This window comes from Thamnophis sirtalis, unplaced genomic scaffold (assembly GCF_051295495.1).
Source record: "Thamnophis sirtalis isolate CommonGarterSnake01/CBP01778 unplaced genomic scaffold, rThaSir2_p1.2 scaffold_15, whole genome shotgun sequence".
Taxonomy (NCBI): domain Eukaryota; kingdom Metazoa; phylum Chordata; class Lepidosauria; order Squamata; family Natricidae; genus Thamnophis; species Thamnophis sirtalis.
The window spans coordinates 47,370,713-47,384,831 of NW_028261395.1; the positions used below are offsets into that span (position 1 = coordinate 47,370,713).

At 53.0% G+C, this 14,119-nt stretch overlaps 3 protein-coding genes across 4 annotated transcripts; 1 reads left to right on the forward strand and 2 right to left on the reverse strand.

Annotated features, from left to right (window-relative positions):
- Positions 1 to 382: 382 nt before the first annotated feature.
- Positions 383 to 1,690, reverse strand: LOC148042629 (basic phospholipase A2 trimucrotoxin-like). The gene is made up of 3 exons (XM_087702503.1): positions 1,551 to 1,690; positions 1,005 to 1,111; positions 383 to 577 (listed from the first exon to the last, which is right to left on the reverse strand). Exons 1-3 carry the CDS (start codon positions 1,652 to 1,654, stop codon positions 432 to 434), a joined length of 357 nt encoding a protein of 118 aa, XP_087558629.1. The 5' UTR covers positions 1,655 to 1,690; the 3' UTR covers positions 383 to 431.
- Positions 1,691 to 7,132: 5,442 nt separating this feature from the next.
- Positions 7,133 to 12,230, reverse strand: LOC148042630 (basic phospholipase A2 Ceg-N6-like). 2 transcript variants are annotated; one of them, XM_087702502.1, is made up of 5 exons: positions 11,988 to 12,230; positions 8,848 to 8,910; positions 8,308 to 8,452; positions 8,022 to 8,128; positions 7,133 to 7,336 (listed from the first exon to the last, which is right to left on the reverse strand). In XM_087702502.1, the coding sequence occupies exons 2-5, from the start codon at positions 8,885 to 8,887 to the stop codon at positions 7,191 to 7,193; spliced, it is 438 nt and encodes a 145-aa protein (XP_087558628.1). In that variant the 5' UTR covers positions 8,888 to 8,910; positions 11,988 to 12,230; the 3' UTR covers positions 7,133 to 7,190. The 2 variants fall into 2 exon arrangements, with proteins under 2 accessions (XP_087558628.1, XP_087558627.1); XM_087702501.1 differs by lacking the exon at positions 11,988 to 12,230 and adding an exon at positions 9,397 to 9,524.
- LOC148042631 (basic phospholipase A2-like) lies at positions 11,799 to 13,686 on the forward strand. The gene is made up of 4 exons (XM_087702465.1): positions 11,799 to 11,810; positions 12,247 to 12,443; positions 13,288 to 13,394; positions 13,520 to 13,686. Exons 1-4 carry the CDS (start codon positions 11,799 to 11,801, stop codon positions 13,684 to 13,686), a joined length of 483 nt encoding a protein of 160 aa, XP_087558591.1.
- The last annotated feature ends 433 nt before the right edge of the window (positions 13,687 to 14,119 follow it).

Below are 14,119 nucleotides of genomic sequence, written 5' to 3' on the forward strand. Positions count from 1 at the left end.
TAAGCCCCCTGGCCTCAGGTTCCCCCCGTGAGAAGGAAACCCTGCAGCTTAATGCAGTGGTCCTCGACGTACGGCCAGAATTCAGCACCAAGGACCCCACAGTCCTCCTCCTCCTCTTTTTCCAACCTCCCTCCCTCCTCGCACTGATGATGTCACCTAGTTGGGTCGTGAAATGTCTGCCAGGACCCCACCAGCCTTCCTCTTGTGTAAGTCCAGACGGATCCGCCCATTGGATGCAAAAACGCCCCTCCCCCCGGGGGGGTTGCCCTCTCAGTCCCAGACTTTGGGGCCTTAAGTCTCCTTCCCTTTGCGTGTGACCGTTGTGTGTCTCGGGTGTGTCTGCCCGGAGCCCCCCCAGGCGAGAGAAGGAAGGACGAGAGAGTTTTAAGAGGGGCTTTTATTTCCTGTTTTCCGGTTCGACCCTCCGGGCCCTACACGCAGGGGGCAGAGGGCCCAGTGCAGAGGAAGTTTGGGTAGAAGGTGTATTTCCTCTGGTACCGGCCTGCGTTTTGCTTCAGGCACAGCACAAACTCCCGGTCGCACCTGCAGGCCCCCACTTGGCACCGGTTGGCATCGCCTGCAAGGGAAGATCCCCGTGAGGGAGGAAGAGGGGGAGGAGGGAGCCCCCTGGAGGAGGGTTTGTGCAAGGCCATGGGGCCTCCCTTCACAGCCCCCCTCAATCCCACCCCTTCGCTTCTGGGGTGCCCGGTAGGCCTGCAAAGGCGTAGAAGGGACATGGAAACAGCATTTTGCAATCTTTCTTCCATGGTCAGTGAGGGAAGCCGGATTTGTTTAACGGCCGGGTGATTCATTTAGCAACTTCAGTGATTCACTTAGCAACCATGGCAAAAAACAAAAGACTGTAAAGTGAGGTCTGACTCACCTTGCTAGCCAGAGAAATCCTGGTCCCCATTGTGGCCGTGGGCTGGCTGTGTGTGTGTGTCTGTGTGTGTCTGTGCCTGAATGGCACGGAAGAGCTCCTGGAAGCTCCCAAGGCAACTCACCACAGTGGATTTCCCCCCAGCGGAGGCCGTAGCTGTAGCGGTTGTAATGGGGGCGGCACCCCCCCTCCTGCAGCCTTCCGTAGCAGCAGTCGTGCCTCTGACAACACCTGGGGGAGCAGGGAAAGAAGGGGTCTCTCCTGGGAAGCCCCCTGCCCCCCCCTTTCCCACTTGGCCTCCGTGGGGTCTTTCAAAAGTTTCCCAGAGGGGATTCTGGGATTCGGAGCCTCCAGCACATAGCAATAGCAGTTAGACTTATATACCGCTTCATAGGCCTTTCAGGCCTCTCTAAGCGGTTTACAGAGAGTCAGCATATTGCCCCCAACAATCTGGGTCCTCATTTTACCCACCTCGGAAGGATGGAAGGCTGAGTCAACCCTGAGCCGGTGGGATTTGAACCGCTGAACTGCTGATCTAGCAGTAGCCTGCAGTGCTGCATTTAACCACTGCGCCACCTTGGCTCTGGAGCCAAGGCTCACCTGGAGCCTCATCTGGAGGCTCACCAGCTTCCAGAGCAGGGGGGGGCATGGCGGTGGGTCACCCCCTTACCAGTCGGTGGCATCCTTGGGCGTCCCTTTGCCCCCGCGGCCGCAGAAGCACCCGTAAGAGGAATAATACGGGACGGCCCTCTTGCCGGTCGTGCGGCTGATCATGCTCCGAAGTTGCAGCAAACTTCCCTGGGTTGTGCGCAGCTCTGGAAGACAATGGAGGTTAGGATCCCAGGAAGTGAGAAGCAGCCGAGATTTGTGGGATTCGTGTGGTCTCGTATGATGGGGTCTCTACAAAGAGGGTCTCTAAATTTGTACATTTTAAGACTTGTAGACTTCGACTCCCAGAATTCCTCAGTCAGCCACGCTGGAAGTTGAACCCCCCCCCCCGGCATCTTAAAGTGGAGAAACATTTGGAGGAGGAACCTGCTTTAAGCCATGATGAAACTTAATTTATTAGAGACGTCCTATGGATGATGTCCTAGGAATTGAGGACCAGCTTTGTCATCCCCAGTATCAAAGTGAGGAATTGCAGAGAGTCCCCGACTTATGACCTCAATTGGACCCACCACAATTTGGTCATTGAATGAGTCGCGCCCGGTTTCATTTGCCACAGTCATAATAAAAAAAACAAAGCCAGCTTCCCTCCTGGGCTTCCTGCTGTCCCTGGTGCTGAAAGCCTCGTTTGTCAGTTCGGCTCCGTGTGCTAAGCAGCCCCAAACTCTGGCTTATGCTCTGATACATTACGTGAATCCTACTAATCGTTGCTTGTTCAGCAAACCACGATTAAAATAAACGTCGGCTTTGATCATTGAGCTCAGTCGGACGCCTGCCAGATCCATCTTCCGGCGGGTTCTGGGCTGAGCCGCCCAATCAGCACACCGTGGAGTTGGAAGGGACCCTAAGGGTCATGTAGCCCACCCCTCTGGACGGTGCAGGAAAGGCAAGGCAACCTTCCTTGAGAGGCAGCTGTTCCTCAGAAAGGTTGAGCCCACCCCCTCCATGGGGAGAAGACCCTTTGGCCCTTACCAGAAGTCAACAGGAGCAGCAGCAGGAGGAAAGGTCCCATCTTCAGCTACAACGCTTGTAACTCTGAAAAAGGGTCACAAGTCACCTTTTTTTTTAGTGCCGTTGTAACTTTGGTTGTAAGTTGAGGGCTCCCTATACAGGTGAGGGGCGGCTTTTCTGCCTCTGGGGGAAAAGGCTTTGTGTGAAGCGCAGCCATCCCAGGAGGACGGATGATTAGATAACTTTTCTGCCTGGAGTTATTTGTAAAAATAATAAAGACAGGTTCCCCCGCCCAACCCTCCCCCCCCCAAAATCTAATCTAATCCACAGACTCCCACAAATTATCCCATAATAAACCTGAGGACCCTGGCTTCTCTTTTCCAGAAAGTGGGAGGCCAGAAGTGAAAAAAAGAACTGTATTCTGCACATGGACAGAAACCTTGCACCGTGCAATTTTGCAAATGCATTTTAATTTACGACCGAGAAAGAGAATTGGAAGATTGCACTTCCGGGAAGCTGCTGTGGGGTGCAAGGCCTCCCTCCCGCCCTCCGTCCCCCCACTCCCCACTTACCTCTTCTGGCAGTGCAAGAGAGAGGATTGTGAGCTGCAGAAGTCGAATGTGGCTCCCTCGGGGGTTTATAGAGGGCTCCTCCGGAGGAACCTCCCCCTCAGTTTCCCTGTGCTTGGAACACCCCCATCCTCCCAAGAACAGGAAGACAGAAGAGGATTTCTGACAATTTGGGAAGCCCTATTTCTCTGCATCAAAGTTCCAAGGAAGATGGAAAAGCAAATATGGGAGGTGGTGAATTCAGAAGAAATTGCTCAAGAGTTAAAACAAAAGAAAATAAATGTTTGCTTGGGTTAGTGTTCTGACCTCCCTCCTCCATCCAGGAACAAAAGCCAAAAGCCACGTAACTAAAAAGGTTTCTTTTAATCCGTCCAAGAAGGGAAGGCTGCTTCCCCTGCAGCCCAAGTGGGAGAAAAGGACTGTTGGGGGGGGGGTGAGAAGTCATGGAACCGGGGGGGGGGCTTACCGGTCAGTGGCGTCCCGTGGCCGGCCTTTGCCCCCCAGGCCACAGTAGCATCCGTAGAAGGTGTAGGAGGGGAAGGCGGTTTTCCCGGTCTCTTCCCTGATCATCCTCCCGAATTCGATCAGGCTCCCCTCGGCTTAAAAAAGACAGAAAAGTCTCAGCCTCCCCCCCTCCGCTTCCCTCTCTAATGGCAGATGCGGCTGTTCCTCGCTTAATGACCGTGGCAAAAAAAGAACAGATTGTAAGGTCAGATGGGGGTCCCATGATTCCTCTCTTAACGACGTTGGTCCTTAAAGTCAGCCTGTAACCCCCACTTTCCTCCTGTGAGGAAGGCAGAATTTACCCCCCCCCCATCCTCCTGTATTCCCCCCACCCAACGTCTCGGCTTCACTCACCGCTGAGCAGCCACACAGCCACCGTCCACAAGACCTTCATCCCCCCGAATCCGGGCCTGGAAGCAAGCAGACTGCATTAACGTCCTTCGTTTTGGTTTACGACCTCGACGCCTCAAATTATTCTGGCCAACGTTTAAGGTTCGCAGGGCGTCCGGTTTATGGAGGGGGGGCCTTGGGGCTCTTTCTGTTGCCCCCCTCCCCCAAAAAATCTGATGCCCTTCGAACATGAAATATCGGCCAGAATAATTTGGAGAAGTGGAAAAATGGACGGCAGAGATAAAGGGCTTAATTTTGGGATCATGGAATCCCTTTTTTCCCCCTTTTTTTATGGCTGTTAAGATGTATTAAAGCAGCCAGGTTCTAATGAACAGCTGTCTCCAGATGAACAGAAATAAACATTCTGTCTACAGCATTCTGTCTAAGGCTGGAAGGGACCCTGGAGGTCATCTAGTCCAACCCGCTGCCCAAGGCAGGAGGACTTACTCCGTCCCAGTCCAACGGCTGGCCGCTCTTCCTTTGAAACCTAGTCATGGTACAAAAAAATCCTTTTTAGAGACTTTTTACTAGATTTGTTCTCGCTGGCGTGAAGTTTTGGCAAAGGAACTTTGTTCTGCGTCCGTCTTCCACGGATTTTCACTTGGGTTGAGGTTCCCAAGGAAGGGAGGGAGGCTGTGACCTCGAAGGGAGGATTGAAGGGACCCTCCTTGGGGGCTCTGAAATTCAAACCATGGGTAGTCCTCGGCTTACGGCCACAACTGAGGCCAAAATTTCTGTTGCTGGGACATGTGATAAGCGAGGTTTATCTATGACGTTGCGACCTTTCTTGCCGCGGTGAATCATTGCCGTCGTTGAGTGAGTCACACGGTTACTTGAGGAGTCTAAAGATGGGTTACCAAAATCAAAACCCCTCGCAGTAGCCAAGGTGACTCGGTTTCCCCAAAGAGGCCACGAAGGGCCCCTTCCCCATGGCCGAGAAGAACAAGACGCTCGAAATGCGGAAAAGCAAACTGATTTTGACCCCAGCTCCACATCCGGTCGTCCCGTTGTCTTCTTTGCTCTTTTTTTTGTTTTTAATCCAGATTGTCTCCTCTGCTCCCTGGAGTTTATCCTGCTCACTGTTTTAACCGAGAAGGGTGTTTTCTCAGCCACACGGGGTGGACGGGTGCATTGCATTTAATAAACGGAACCTATAAAAAAATTCATTTCTGCTGCTGGGATCCAGAGGCTGGTTTTGCCCATCTGCTTTCAGGAGACCGGAGAGAATCCCAACAAGGGGGGGGGGCTGCAAAAGGGGGGGGTGATTTGGCTGCCTGGACAAAGTTTCCTTTCTTCTCCGCTTCCAGGAACAGCTTATTTCGGATGGGGGTTACCGGAGCCAAATCTAACCAAGGCCGGCTGGGCTACTTGAAAAGTTTTAAGTAGTTTTTAAAAACTGGGTGCGACCAAACACTTGAAACCCATTAAAATGGGGAGGGTTGTTTTTTAAAAAAAGGTTATTAGGTAAACATTAAATACATTGGAAATAATAGTCATTTCCATAGTTTTTTTTTCTTTTTAATCTTACAGCAATAACCGTTTGTATCCATTAAATAGGCATGTGTGGTGAAAGTCAAGTTACCAGCCCATTAATTCCTTCCATTATATAGTTCCTTTCAGTAGAAGAACAGATCCGATTCCTTCCTATCGTACAATATACAAACCACATTTTCCAATTCTTAGCTTCTCCGTGTTTTCCTCTCCCGGCCCCCTTTTTTCCCCCCTCTCTCCTCCTGATGGTGCCCAATGACCCCTTCGGCTCTTTTGCTTCCAGAACTAAATCCCAGAATTCAGGTCCAGCCAGAGGAATCGCTGACGCTTCTTCACAACTCTTAGCCGTTGCCAAGAGAAGAAGCTGCAGTGATTCACTTAACAACCATGGCAAGGAAGGTGGTTAAAGGGGGCGAAAGACACTTGTCTGGCTTAGCAACGGGAATTTTGGACGCTGCAACAGTCATAAGTACGCGCCAGTTGCCAAGCCTCCGAATTTTGATCACGTGGTTGTGAGGGACGCAGCTGGCAGGTTTTATGGGGGGGGGAGGGGAGGGGAGGAAGGGAGGGCACCTGGTCTCCCATTCCTTCAAGCTCTCATCTGGAGGGCCGTCTTCAGAGCCCTCTCCAGCCAACTTCCCTTCCTGTCTCTTTCGTCCACTCGGGTGGCAAAAGCCACCGCCTGCCCCCCCACTCCCCCACCCCCGGCATCTTTCATCACCCTCCTTCCTGTTACAGGTTTGGTCCCGGAAATGGGCAAGGAAGAGCGGGGGGAGGGGAGGATGGAAAGTGGTTTTGTTTTGCAAAGGGGGGTCTGTTTTGCAAGGGTCTCAGGAGGCAGGTTTCACGCAGGGGGTCTCTGGGGCAAAATGGCAGCCCCCCCCCCCCGGTGGCCCTACAGGAGGAAGCGTCTCTTTCCTACAGGGGGATGCCAGCCAGACCTTTGGGGCATCGTTCGGGGCTCTTCAAGAGGCACAAATGGAGTGGGGGGGGGGTCTCGAAGGTGAGATTAGGGTGGGCCTTTGCACCTCCCGAACAGGATCCGTTAAGGCCAGGCAGTTCTCTGTGGGGTCCATCCAAGCGTGGGGCATTTTCTTAATCTGGGCGTGCCAGAGGTTTGGGATAAGATGAGGTCCCAAGTGAAGTCCTGGGAGCTGAAGGCCTTACAGCAGAAACCGGTCAGTGTCTGCTCCTTCCCGGCCTCTGCGCTTTTATCACGGGGTGTGTGTGTGTGTGTGTGTGAAAAGTTTTGGAAACCTTGGAAGGGAGCCTCTCCTGATAAGCCCCCTGGCCTCAGGTTCCCCCCCCCCCCCCGTGAGAAGGAAACCCTGCAGTTTAATGCAGTGGTCCTCGACGTACGGCCAGAATTCAGCACCAAGGACCCCTCCTCCTCTTCATTCTCCAACCTCCCTCCCTCCTCGCACGGATGATGTCACCTAGTTGGGTCGTGAAACGTCTGCCAGGACCCCACCAGCCTTCCTCTTGTGTAAGTCCAGACGGATCCGCCCATCGGATGCAAAAACGCCCCTCCCCCCCGGGGGGGGGCTTCCCTCTCAGTCCCAAACTTGGGGCCTTAAGTCTCCTTCCCTTTGCGTGTGACCGTTGTGTGTCTCGGGTGTGTCTGCCCGGAGCCCCCCCAGGCGAGAGAAGGAAGGACGAGAGAGTTTTAAGAGGGGCTTTTATTTCCTGTTTTCTGGTTCGACCCGCTTGGCAGCCTGCCAGGCCAGCCCCTCCGGGCCCTACACGCAGGGGGCAGAGCGCCCAGTGCACAGGAAGTTCGGGTAGAAGGTGTATTTCTTCTGGTACCGGCCTGCGTTTTGCTTCAGGCACAGCGCCAACTCCCGGTCGCACTTGCAGGCCCCCACTTGGCACCGGTTGGCATCGCCTGCAAGGGAAGATCCCCGTGAGGGAGGAAGAGGGGGAGGAGGGAGCCCCCTGGAGGAGGGTTTGTGCAAGGCCATGGGGCCTCCCTTCACAGCCCCCCTCAATCCCACCCCTTCGCTTCTGGGGTGCCACAGCCCCATGGGGAGTGAAAGGAAGGGGGGGGCTCGGACCAGAGGCTCAGCTGCCCCTTATTATTAAGTTACATATATTGACCCCCCCCCCATCTCCCCGTAGGCGGCTTTAGGGAGACACGAGAAGGGGTTTCGAACAAAGTGAAAGTCGGATAAAAGAGCAGAACCGTAAATTCATGATAGGTGGTCCTTGAGTTACAATGGTAATGGCCATGGTCGTAACTCATGATGGTCATTAATCAGGTCGCTCACCTGACCAGCCTGATTCTACAATCTTTCTTGCATGGTCAGTGAGGGAAGCCGGATCCATTTAACGGCCTGGTGATTCACTTAGCAACTGCAGTGATTCACTTAGCAACTGCAGTGATTCACTTAGCAACCATGGCAAAAAAATAGACTGTAAAATGAGCCAGAGAAATCCTGGTCCCCATTGTGGCCGTGGGATGGCAGTGCCCAGGGACAGAAGGGCTGCCTGCGTGCGTGCGTGCGTGCGTGCGCGTGCGTGTGTGTGTGTGTGGCACGGAAGAGCTCCTGGAAGCTCCCAAGGCAACTCACCACAGTGGATTTCCCCCCAGCGGAGGCTGTAGCTGTAGGGGGTGAAATGGGGGCGGCAGCCCCTCTTCTCCAGCCTTCCGTAGCAGCAGTCGTGCCTCTGACAACACCTGGGGGAGCAGGGAAAGAAGGGGTCTCTCCTGGGAAGCCACCTGCCCCCCCCCTTTCCCATTTGGCCTCCGTGGCGTCTTTCAGAGGGGATTCTGGGATTCGGAGCCTCCAGCACATCTGGAGGCTCACCGGCTTCGCAGAGCAGGGGGGGGGGCATGGCGGTGGGTCACCCCCTTACCAGTCGGTGGCATCCTTGGGCGTCCCTTTGCCCCCCCGGCCGCAGTAGCACCCATAAGAGGAATAATACGGGACGGCCTTCTTGCCGGTCGTGCGGCTGATCATGCTCTGAAGTTGCAGCAAACTTCCCTGGGCTCTGGGCAGCTCTGGAAGACGATGGGGGTTAGGATCCCAGGAAGTGAGAAGCAGCCGAGGTTTGTGGGATTCGTGTGGTCTCGTGTGATGCAGGAACAAAGGGGGGGGGGTCTCTAAATTTCTACATTTTAAGACTTGTAGACTTCGACTCCCAGAATTCCTCAGTCAGCCACGCTGGAAGTTGAACCTCCTGCATCTTAAAGTGGAGAAATGTCCACCCTTCCGACGGCTTCTGGGCTGAGCCACCCAATCAGCACACCGTGGAGTTGGAAGGGACCCTAAGGGTCATGTAGTCCACCCCTCTGGACGGTGCAGGAAAGGCCACGCAACCTTCCTTGAGAGGCAGCTGTTCCTCAGAAAGGTTGAGCCCACCACCTCCATGGGGAGAAGACCCTTCGGCCCTTACCAGAAGTCAACAGGAGCAGCAGCAGGAGGGAAGGTCCCATCTTCAGCTACAACGCTTGTAACTCTGAAAAAGGGTCACAAGTCACCTTTTTTTAGTGCCGTTGTAACTTTGGTTGTAAGTTGAGGGCTCCCTATACAGGTGAGGGGCGGCTTTTCTGCATCTGGGGGAAAAGGCTTTGTGTGAAGCGCAGCCATCCCAGGAGGACGGAGGATTAGATAACTTTTCTGCCTGGAGTTATTTGTAAAAATAATAAAGACAGGTTCCCCCCGCCCAACCCTCCCCCCCAAAAATCTAATCTAATCCACAGACTCCCACAAATTATCCCATAATAAACCTGAGGACCCTGGCTTCTCTTTTCCAGAAAGTGGGAGGCCAGAAGTGAAAAAAAGAACTGTATTCTGCACCTGGACAGAAACCTTGCACCGTGCAATTTTGCAAATGCATTTTAATTTACGACCGAGAAAGAGAATTGGAAGATTGCGCTTCTGGGAAGCTGCTGTGGGGTGCAAGGCCTCCCTCCCGCCCTCCGTCCCCCCACTCCCCACTTACCTCTTCTGGCAGTGCAAGAGAGAGGATTCTGAGCTGCAGAAGTCGAATGTGGCTCCCTCGGGGGTTTATAGAGGGCTCCTCCGGAGGAACCTCCCCCTCAGTTTCCCTGTGCTTGGAACACCCCCAACCCCCAAAAAACAGGAAGCCAGAAGAGGATTTCTGACAATTTGGGAAGCCCCTTTTCTCTGCATCAAAGTTCCAACGCAGATGGAGAAGCAAATGTTGATTTAGAAGAAATTGCTCAAGAGTTAAAAAAAAAAAGAAGAAGAACCCTTTGCTTGGGTGAGGGTTAGAGTTAGGATCCCAGGTGTTCAAGGCGGATTCCCATTAGTCAGCTTGGCTCTGCTTCACAACGACCCTGAGAGGTAGGACAGCTTTTCCGGAGCAGCTGCGGGCAGGATGGGAAGTAACAGATTCAACTAAGAAAACGTTCCCGGCAGGGAGAACAATTAATCAGTGGATTGACTTCCCTCTGGGGGTGGTGGATGATCCATCACGGGAGGTTCTCACTTGCCTGGAATTGTCTGGGGTCTCCTGCTTGAACAGGGTTGGACTAGATGATCTCCAAGGTCCCTTCCAAATTTATTCTGAGGTCCAAACTCAAAATAAGGAGGAATTTCCCGACAAAGTAATTTATCAGTGGAACGACTTGCCACCAGAGGTTGTGGGTGCTCCATCCATGGAGGTTTTCCGGAAGGCTTCCATTTGTGTGAAATAGTATTGGCTCTCCTGCTAGAACAGGGGTCGGCAACCTTAAGCACTCATGGAGCCATTCGGACCAGTTTCCCACAGAAAACGCCAGGAGCCGCAAAACCTTTCCCGTGCCTGACTATTTCCTGAGCGGCCACAAAATTAACATATGGAGTTGAATTAAGCGTTCTGTTTTCTTCCGAAACTTTTCTTTTCTTGGATTTATCCATGGTTGGCCTACGGAGGGTCAAAAAGCTGAATAAATTGTGCACTGGTGGCTGTTGACCCTTGGATTAGAACAGTGTTTCCCAACCTTGGCAACTTGAAGATGTCCGGACTTCAACTCCCAGAATCCCCCAGCCAGCATTCGCTGGCTGGGGAATTCTGGGAGTTGAAGTCCGGACATCTTCAAGTTGCCAAGGTTGGGAAACACTGGATTAGAAGACCCCCCTCCCCCAAGGTCCTTTCTGACTCTCTTCTTCTGTATTCTGCTCTGTTCTCTCCATCCGGATCTCCTCTCCTGGAGGAGGAAACTCCCAGGAGGCCCCGTCAGAGAAATCTTGGCTGCCCAGGGCTTCTCCTGCCCTGATTTCCCCCCCGCAGGTGTTCCAAAGTTCCTTGCATCACAGCCACTCCACCTTCCAGAACAAAACTGCGGTGGTTCCATCCAGTGGCGGAGAGTCACCCAGCTTCCCTTTTGGAGAAGCCAATCTGTGGGGTTTCAGCTTTCCCAGGGGGTCCCCATGGAGCCCCCCGGAGCAGAGGAAAGAGCTGGGAGGTGACCAGCCGAGAGAGGCTCCCCGTCATACCTGGGACAAGGTATATAACCCAGCTGAGCCACTGCAGGGCTAAACTTGCAAAATTCCACCTGTTTCACTTCTGCTTCCTGCCTCTCTTGGTGGGGGTTCCCCCTCCAGGCTCTTTCTGGAAGGTGGGGAGGGGGTAAGAAAAGGAGAAACCCCCTTTCAATCGGCAGCTTCCTCCTGCTGGATTTTGCAGATTGCGGGGGGTTTCAATTTAAATGTTTAAATGTTTAATACTAGTCCTTCCTGGTTTCCAAAATGATGGGTGTCTTTGAGAAAGAATTTTCTAAGCCCCCCCCTTCCCCTGCTTCCCCTGATTTGGGTTTCACTTCAGAAGCAAAATGAAAGGGACAAAAACAGTGGGGAAAATAGTATTTTAAACAGACACCCACCCACCCACAAAAGAGTAAGGAAGATGCTAGGAGACATGAAATTAACCAGGGATGCTGAGGGGATAAAGATAGTCTAATCTAGGAGGGATCCAATCTAAAATTAAGGAGAATTTTCCTGTTAATAAGAGCAATTAATCCGTGGAATGGCTTTCTTTCAGAAGGGGCTCCCATCCCTGGAGGTCTTCGAGAAGAGACTGGATAGCCATTTGTCCAGAATGGTAGATGGTCTCCTGGCTTGAGCAGGGGGTTGGACTAGAGCAGTGTTTTTCAACCTTGGGGACTTTAAGTCCTATGGACTTCAACTCCCAGAATCCCCCAGCCAGCATAGCTGGCTGGGGAATTCTGGGAGTTGAAGTCCACAGGACTTAAAGTCCCCAAGGTTGAAAAACACTGGACTAGAGGACCTCCGAGGTCCCTTCCGACTCTGTTTTGACTTATTTGTAGGAATGATAAAGGCGTCCGTCTCTTTCTTCTCCTTCTTCAGGCACTTCCAGAGATGCAGCTGTCTCACGTAGCCATGGTGCTGGGGGTGAGCGGTAAGTGCTGGTAGGTCCCGGGGTCTCCCACCCTCCTCTTCATCACGGACACACACACACTGAAAAGAGGGAGAGGGATCTGCTTTCCCTATGGCGGTTCTCAGTCAGGGTGGTCCCAAAAGTGTTTTTTCAAGAAGCAGTTGAAGTTTCTTGGAAGAAATTCCACTTACCTTTTCAAAAAACACCTTGGGGGGGGGGCTCTGCTTTCCCTTTCTTTTGTTCCCCAACTTTCTTCTCTTTCTGTTATTGTTTTTTCCTCCTTCTCTTTTTTGGGACTTTTGCTCACATTCAGCTCCACCAAGGACGGGCAAATTTCTCCCCTGCCTGCCTTCCCTTTCAAGGCAAAAGCAGAAGCATTTATGCTTTCGGTTTCGCTTGGAAAAGAAATGGGTGAGGTGAGGTCAGACTGACTGGCTGGGGAAATTCCAGGAGTTGGAGTCCACCGACCTCTTGAGGACTAGCCTCTTCCCTCTCGTTGCAGTGTTTGCCCTCACCACCAGCAGCATCCTCAACTTCAAGCTGATGATCCAGCGGATCACGCAGAAGAATGCGCTCATCTACTTCAACGGCTACGGCTGCTACTGCGGGAAGGGCGGGCGGGGGAAGCCGAAGGACCCCACAGACACGTGAGTGCGGCCGCTTAAGATACGGGCTCCCCCTCCCCGCTGCCACCAACGCCCGCCCCACCCCCCCGCCTCTTTTGAACCCGGCTCCCAGAGGCATGGCCTCCCTTCCTGAAGCACCCAGGCCCCCACCCGCGTGAACCCCTCTGGCTGCGGGACGAGGCGCGAAGGAGAGCAACAGCCTTCTGCAGAAATAGCTGGTCCTCGACTTATGACCAAATCGAGCCTAACATTTCCCTTGCCAAGCAAGACAGCTGTTAAGCGAGCCTTGCCCCCTTTTATGACCTTCCTTGCCAGAGCTGTTAAGTTGCGCAGTTGTTGTACACAAAATCATGCAATGCAATCGCTGCAGTTGTTGAGCTAGTGACACGGTTGTTAAGTGAGTCTAGCTTCCCCACCGAGGAAGGGAAAAGGGACACTGCAACCGTCATAAATGTGAGTCAGTTGCCGAGCGTCTGAATTTTGATCATGTGACAACGGGGATGAAAAAACGGTCACTTTTTTCAGTGCCGTTGTAACTAAACGAATGGTTGTAAGTCAAGAACTGCTGGCACTCGGCTCTTTCTTGCCCAGGGAGCTCAGCTGGGCTGCCTGCTTTGATGGGCTCTGGGTCTCGAAAGGACGGGCAGAAGAACCACGAAGAAGACACATTTCAGGCTGGAAAGATTCCTGTCCGATTCAGAGCCGGAAGGAAAAGGACTTTAAAATAGTTTCTGTGCAGGAAGGAAACTTTTTGTGTTGTGTCTTTTCCCTCCCTCCCTCTCTCTCCTTCCTTCCCTCCCTCCCTCCTTCCCTCCCTCTCTCTCTCCCCCCCCATCCAAAATCTGACTTTTGCCTCCCTGTCCAGGTGTTGCTATAACCACGAATGCTGCTATGAACATTTGCATCACCAAGGTTGCCACCCCTACATCGACCACTACAGATACCTGATCATCAACAACAGTGTGCTGTGTAGTGAGTTACTCCCAGGTTTTGTGCTATTCACAATTTTGCAGTGGGGGGGAGGGGGAGAGGTTGGGAAGAGTCTGAGATGTCCCTCCCCCTCTTGGCCTGATTTTCTCTTCTCCTCCGACCGGCAGAGCGCAAGAACACCTCCACGTGCGCCACCTCGGCCTGCGAGTGCGACAAACACGCCAGCTTGTGCTTCAAAAGGGAAGCGCCCACCTACAACCGCAAACTGAGACATTATCCTGCTGTTATGTGCAAAGAGGTGACCCCCAAGTGTTTCCTCGGCCCCGAGTTTTGAGGGGGGGTGGGGGCGCTCTGATGGCTGCCAGATGGACGGCATTCAGCGGGGCCAGCGTGCCCCCACGCGCGCCTGGAGCCTGGGCCTTCGGGGGGCTTGCAGACAGAGACTTGTGTTCGGGTTCTCCCAAGCCTCAACCAAGGATCGGAAGCCTTTGCGTGTGCTGTAAGCATGTATAATAAATGGTTTTTTTCTTCTTTTAAATCATTCATTTGACGTTTGGGGAAGGAGTCTCCTAAAATGATGAGCATAAGGGAAAACTCGGGCAGAAATTTAGAGGGTGGGAACAAATAGGATGGTGGATCCTGCTGAGTCCAGAAAAAGTGGTTGAATTCGAATTGAATCGTTTAAGAAGCTGCGAGTGAGCAAGGCGGTGGGGGGGGGGGGCTCCTAAATTTAGACAGAGAAGGAGGATTCTGCACAATTCCTCAGG

Coding starts and splice junctions, on each gene's coding strand:
- LOC148042629 (XM_087702503.1), bottom strand. CDS start 1,654: ATGATCAGCCGCACGACCGGCAAGAGGGCCGTCCCGTATTATTCCTCT. Junction 1,112..1,550: donor CCCAAGGATGCCACCGACTG/GTAAGGGGGTGA, acceptor CTGCTCCCCCAG/GTGTTGTCAGAGGCACGACT. Junction 578..1,004: donor CTGGGGGGAAATCCACTGTG/GTGAGTTGCCTT, acceptor CTTCCCTTGCAG/GCGATGCCAACCGGTGCCAA.
- LOC148042630 (XM_087702502.1), bottom strand. CDS start 8,887: ATGGGACCTTCCCTCCTGCTGCTGCTCCTGTTGACTTCTG. Junction 8,129..8,307: donor CCCAAGGATGCCACCGACTG/GTAAGGGGGTGA, acceptor CTGCTCCCCCAG/GTGTTGTCAGAGGCACGACT. Junction 7,337..8,021: donor CTGGGGGGAAATCCACTGTG/GTGAGTTGCCTT, acceptor CTTCCCTTGCAG/GCGATGCCAACCGGTGCCAA.
- LOC148042631 (XM_087702465.1), top strand. Junction 12,444..13,287: donor CCGAAGGACCCCACAGACAC/GTGAGTGCGGCC, acceptor CTCCCTGTCCAG/GTGTTGCTATAACCACGAAT. Junction 13,395..13,519: donor CAACAACAGTGTGCTGTGTA/GTGAGTTACTCC, acceptor TCCGACCGGCAG/AGCGCAAGAACACCTCCACG.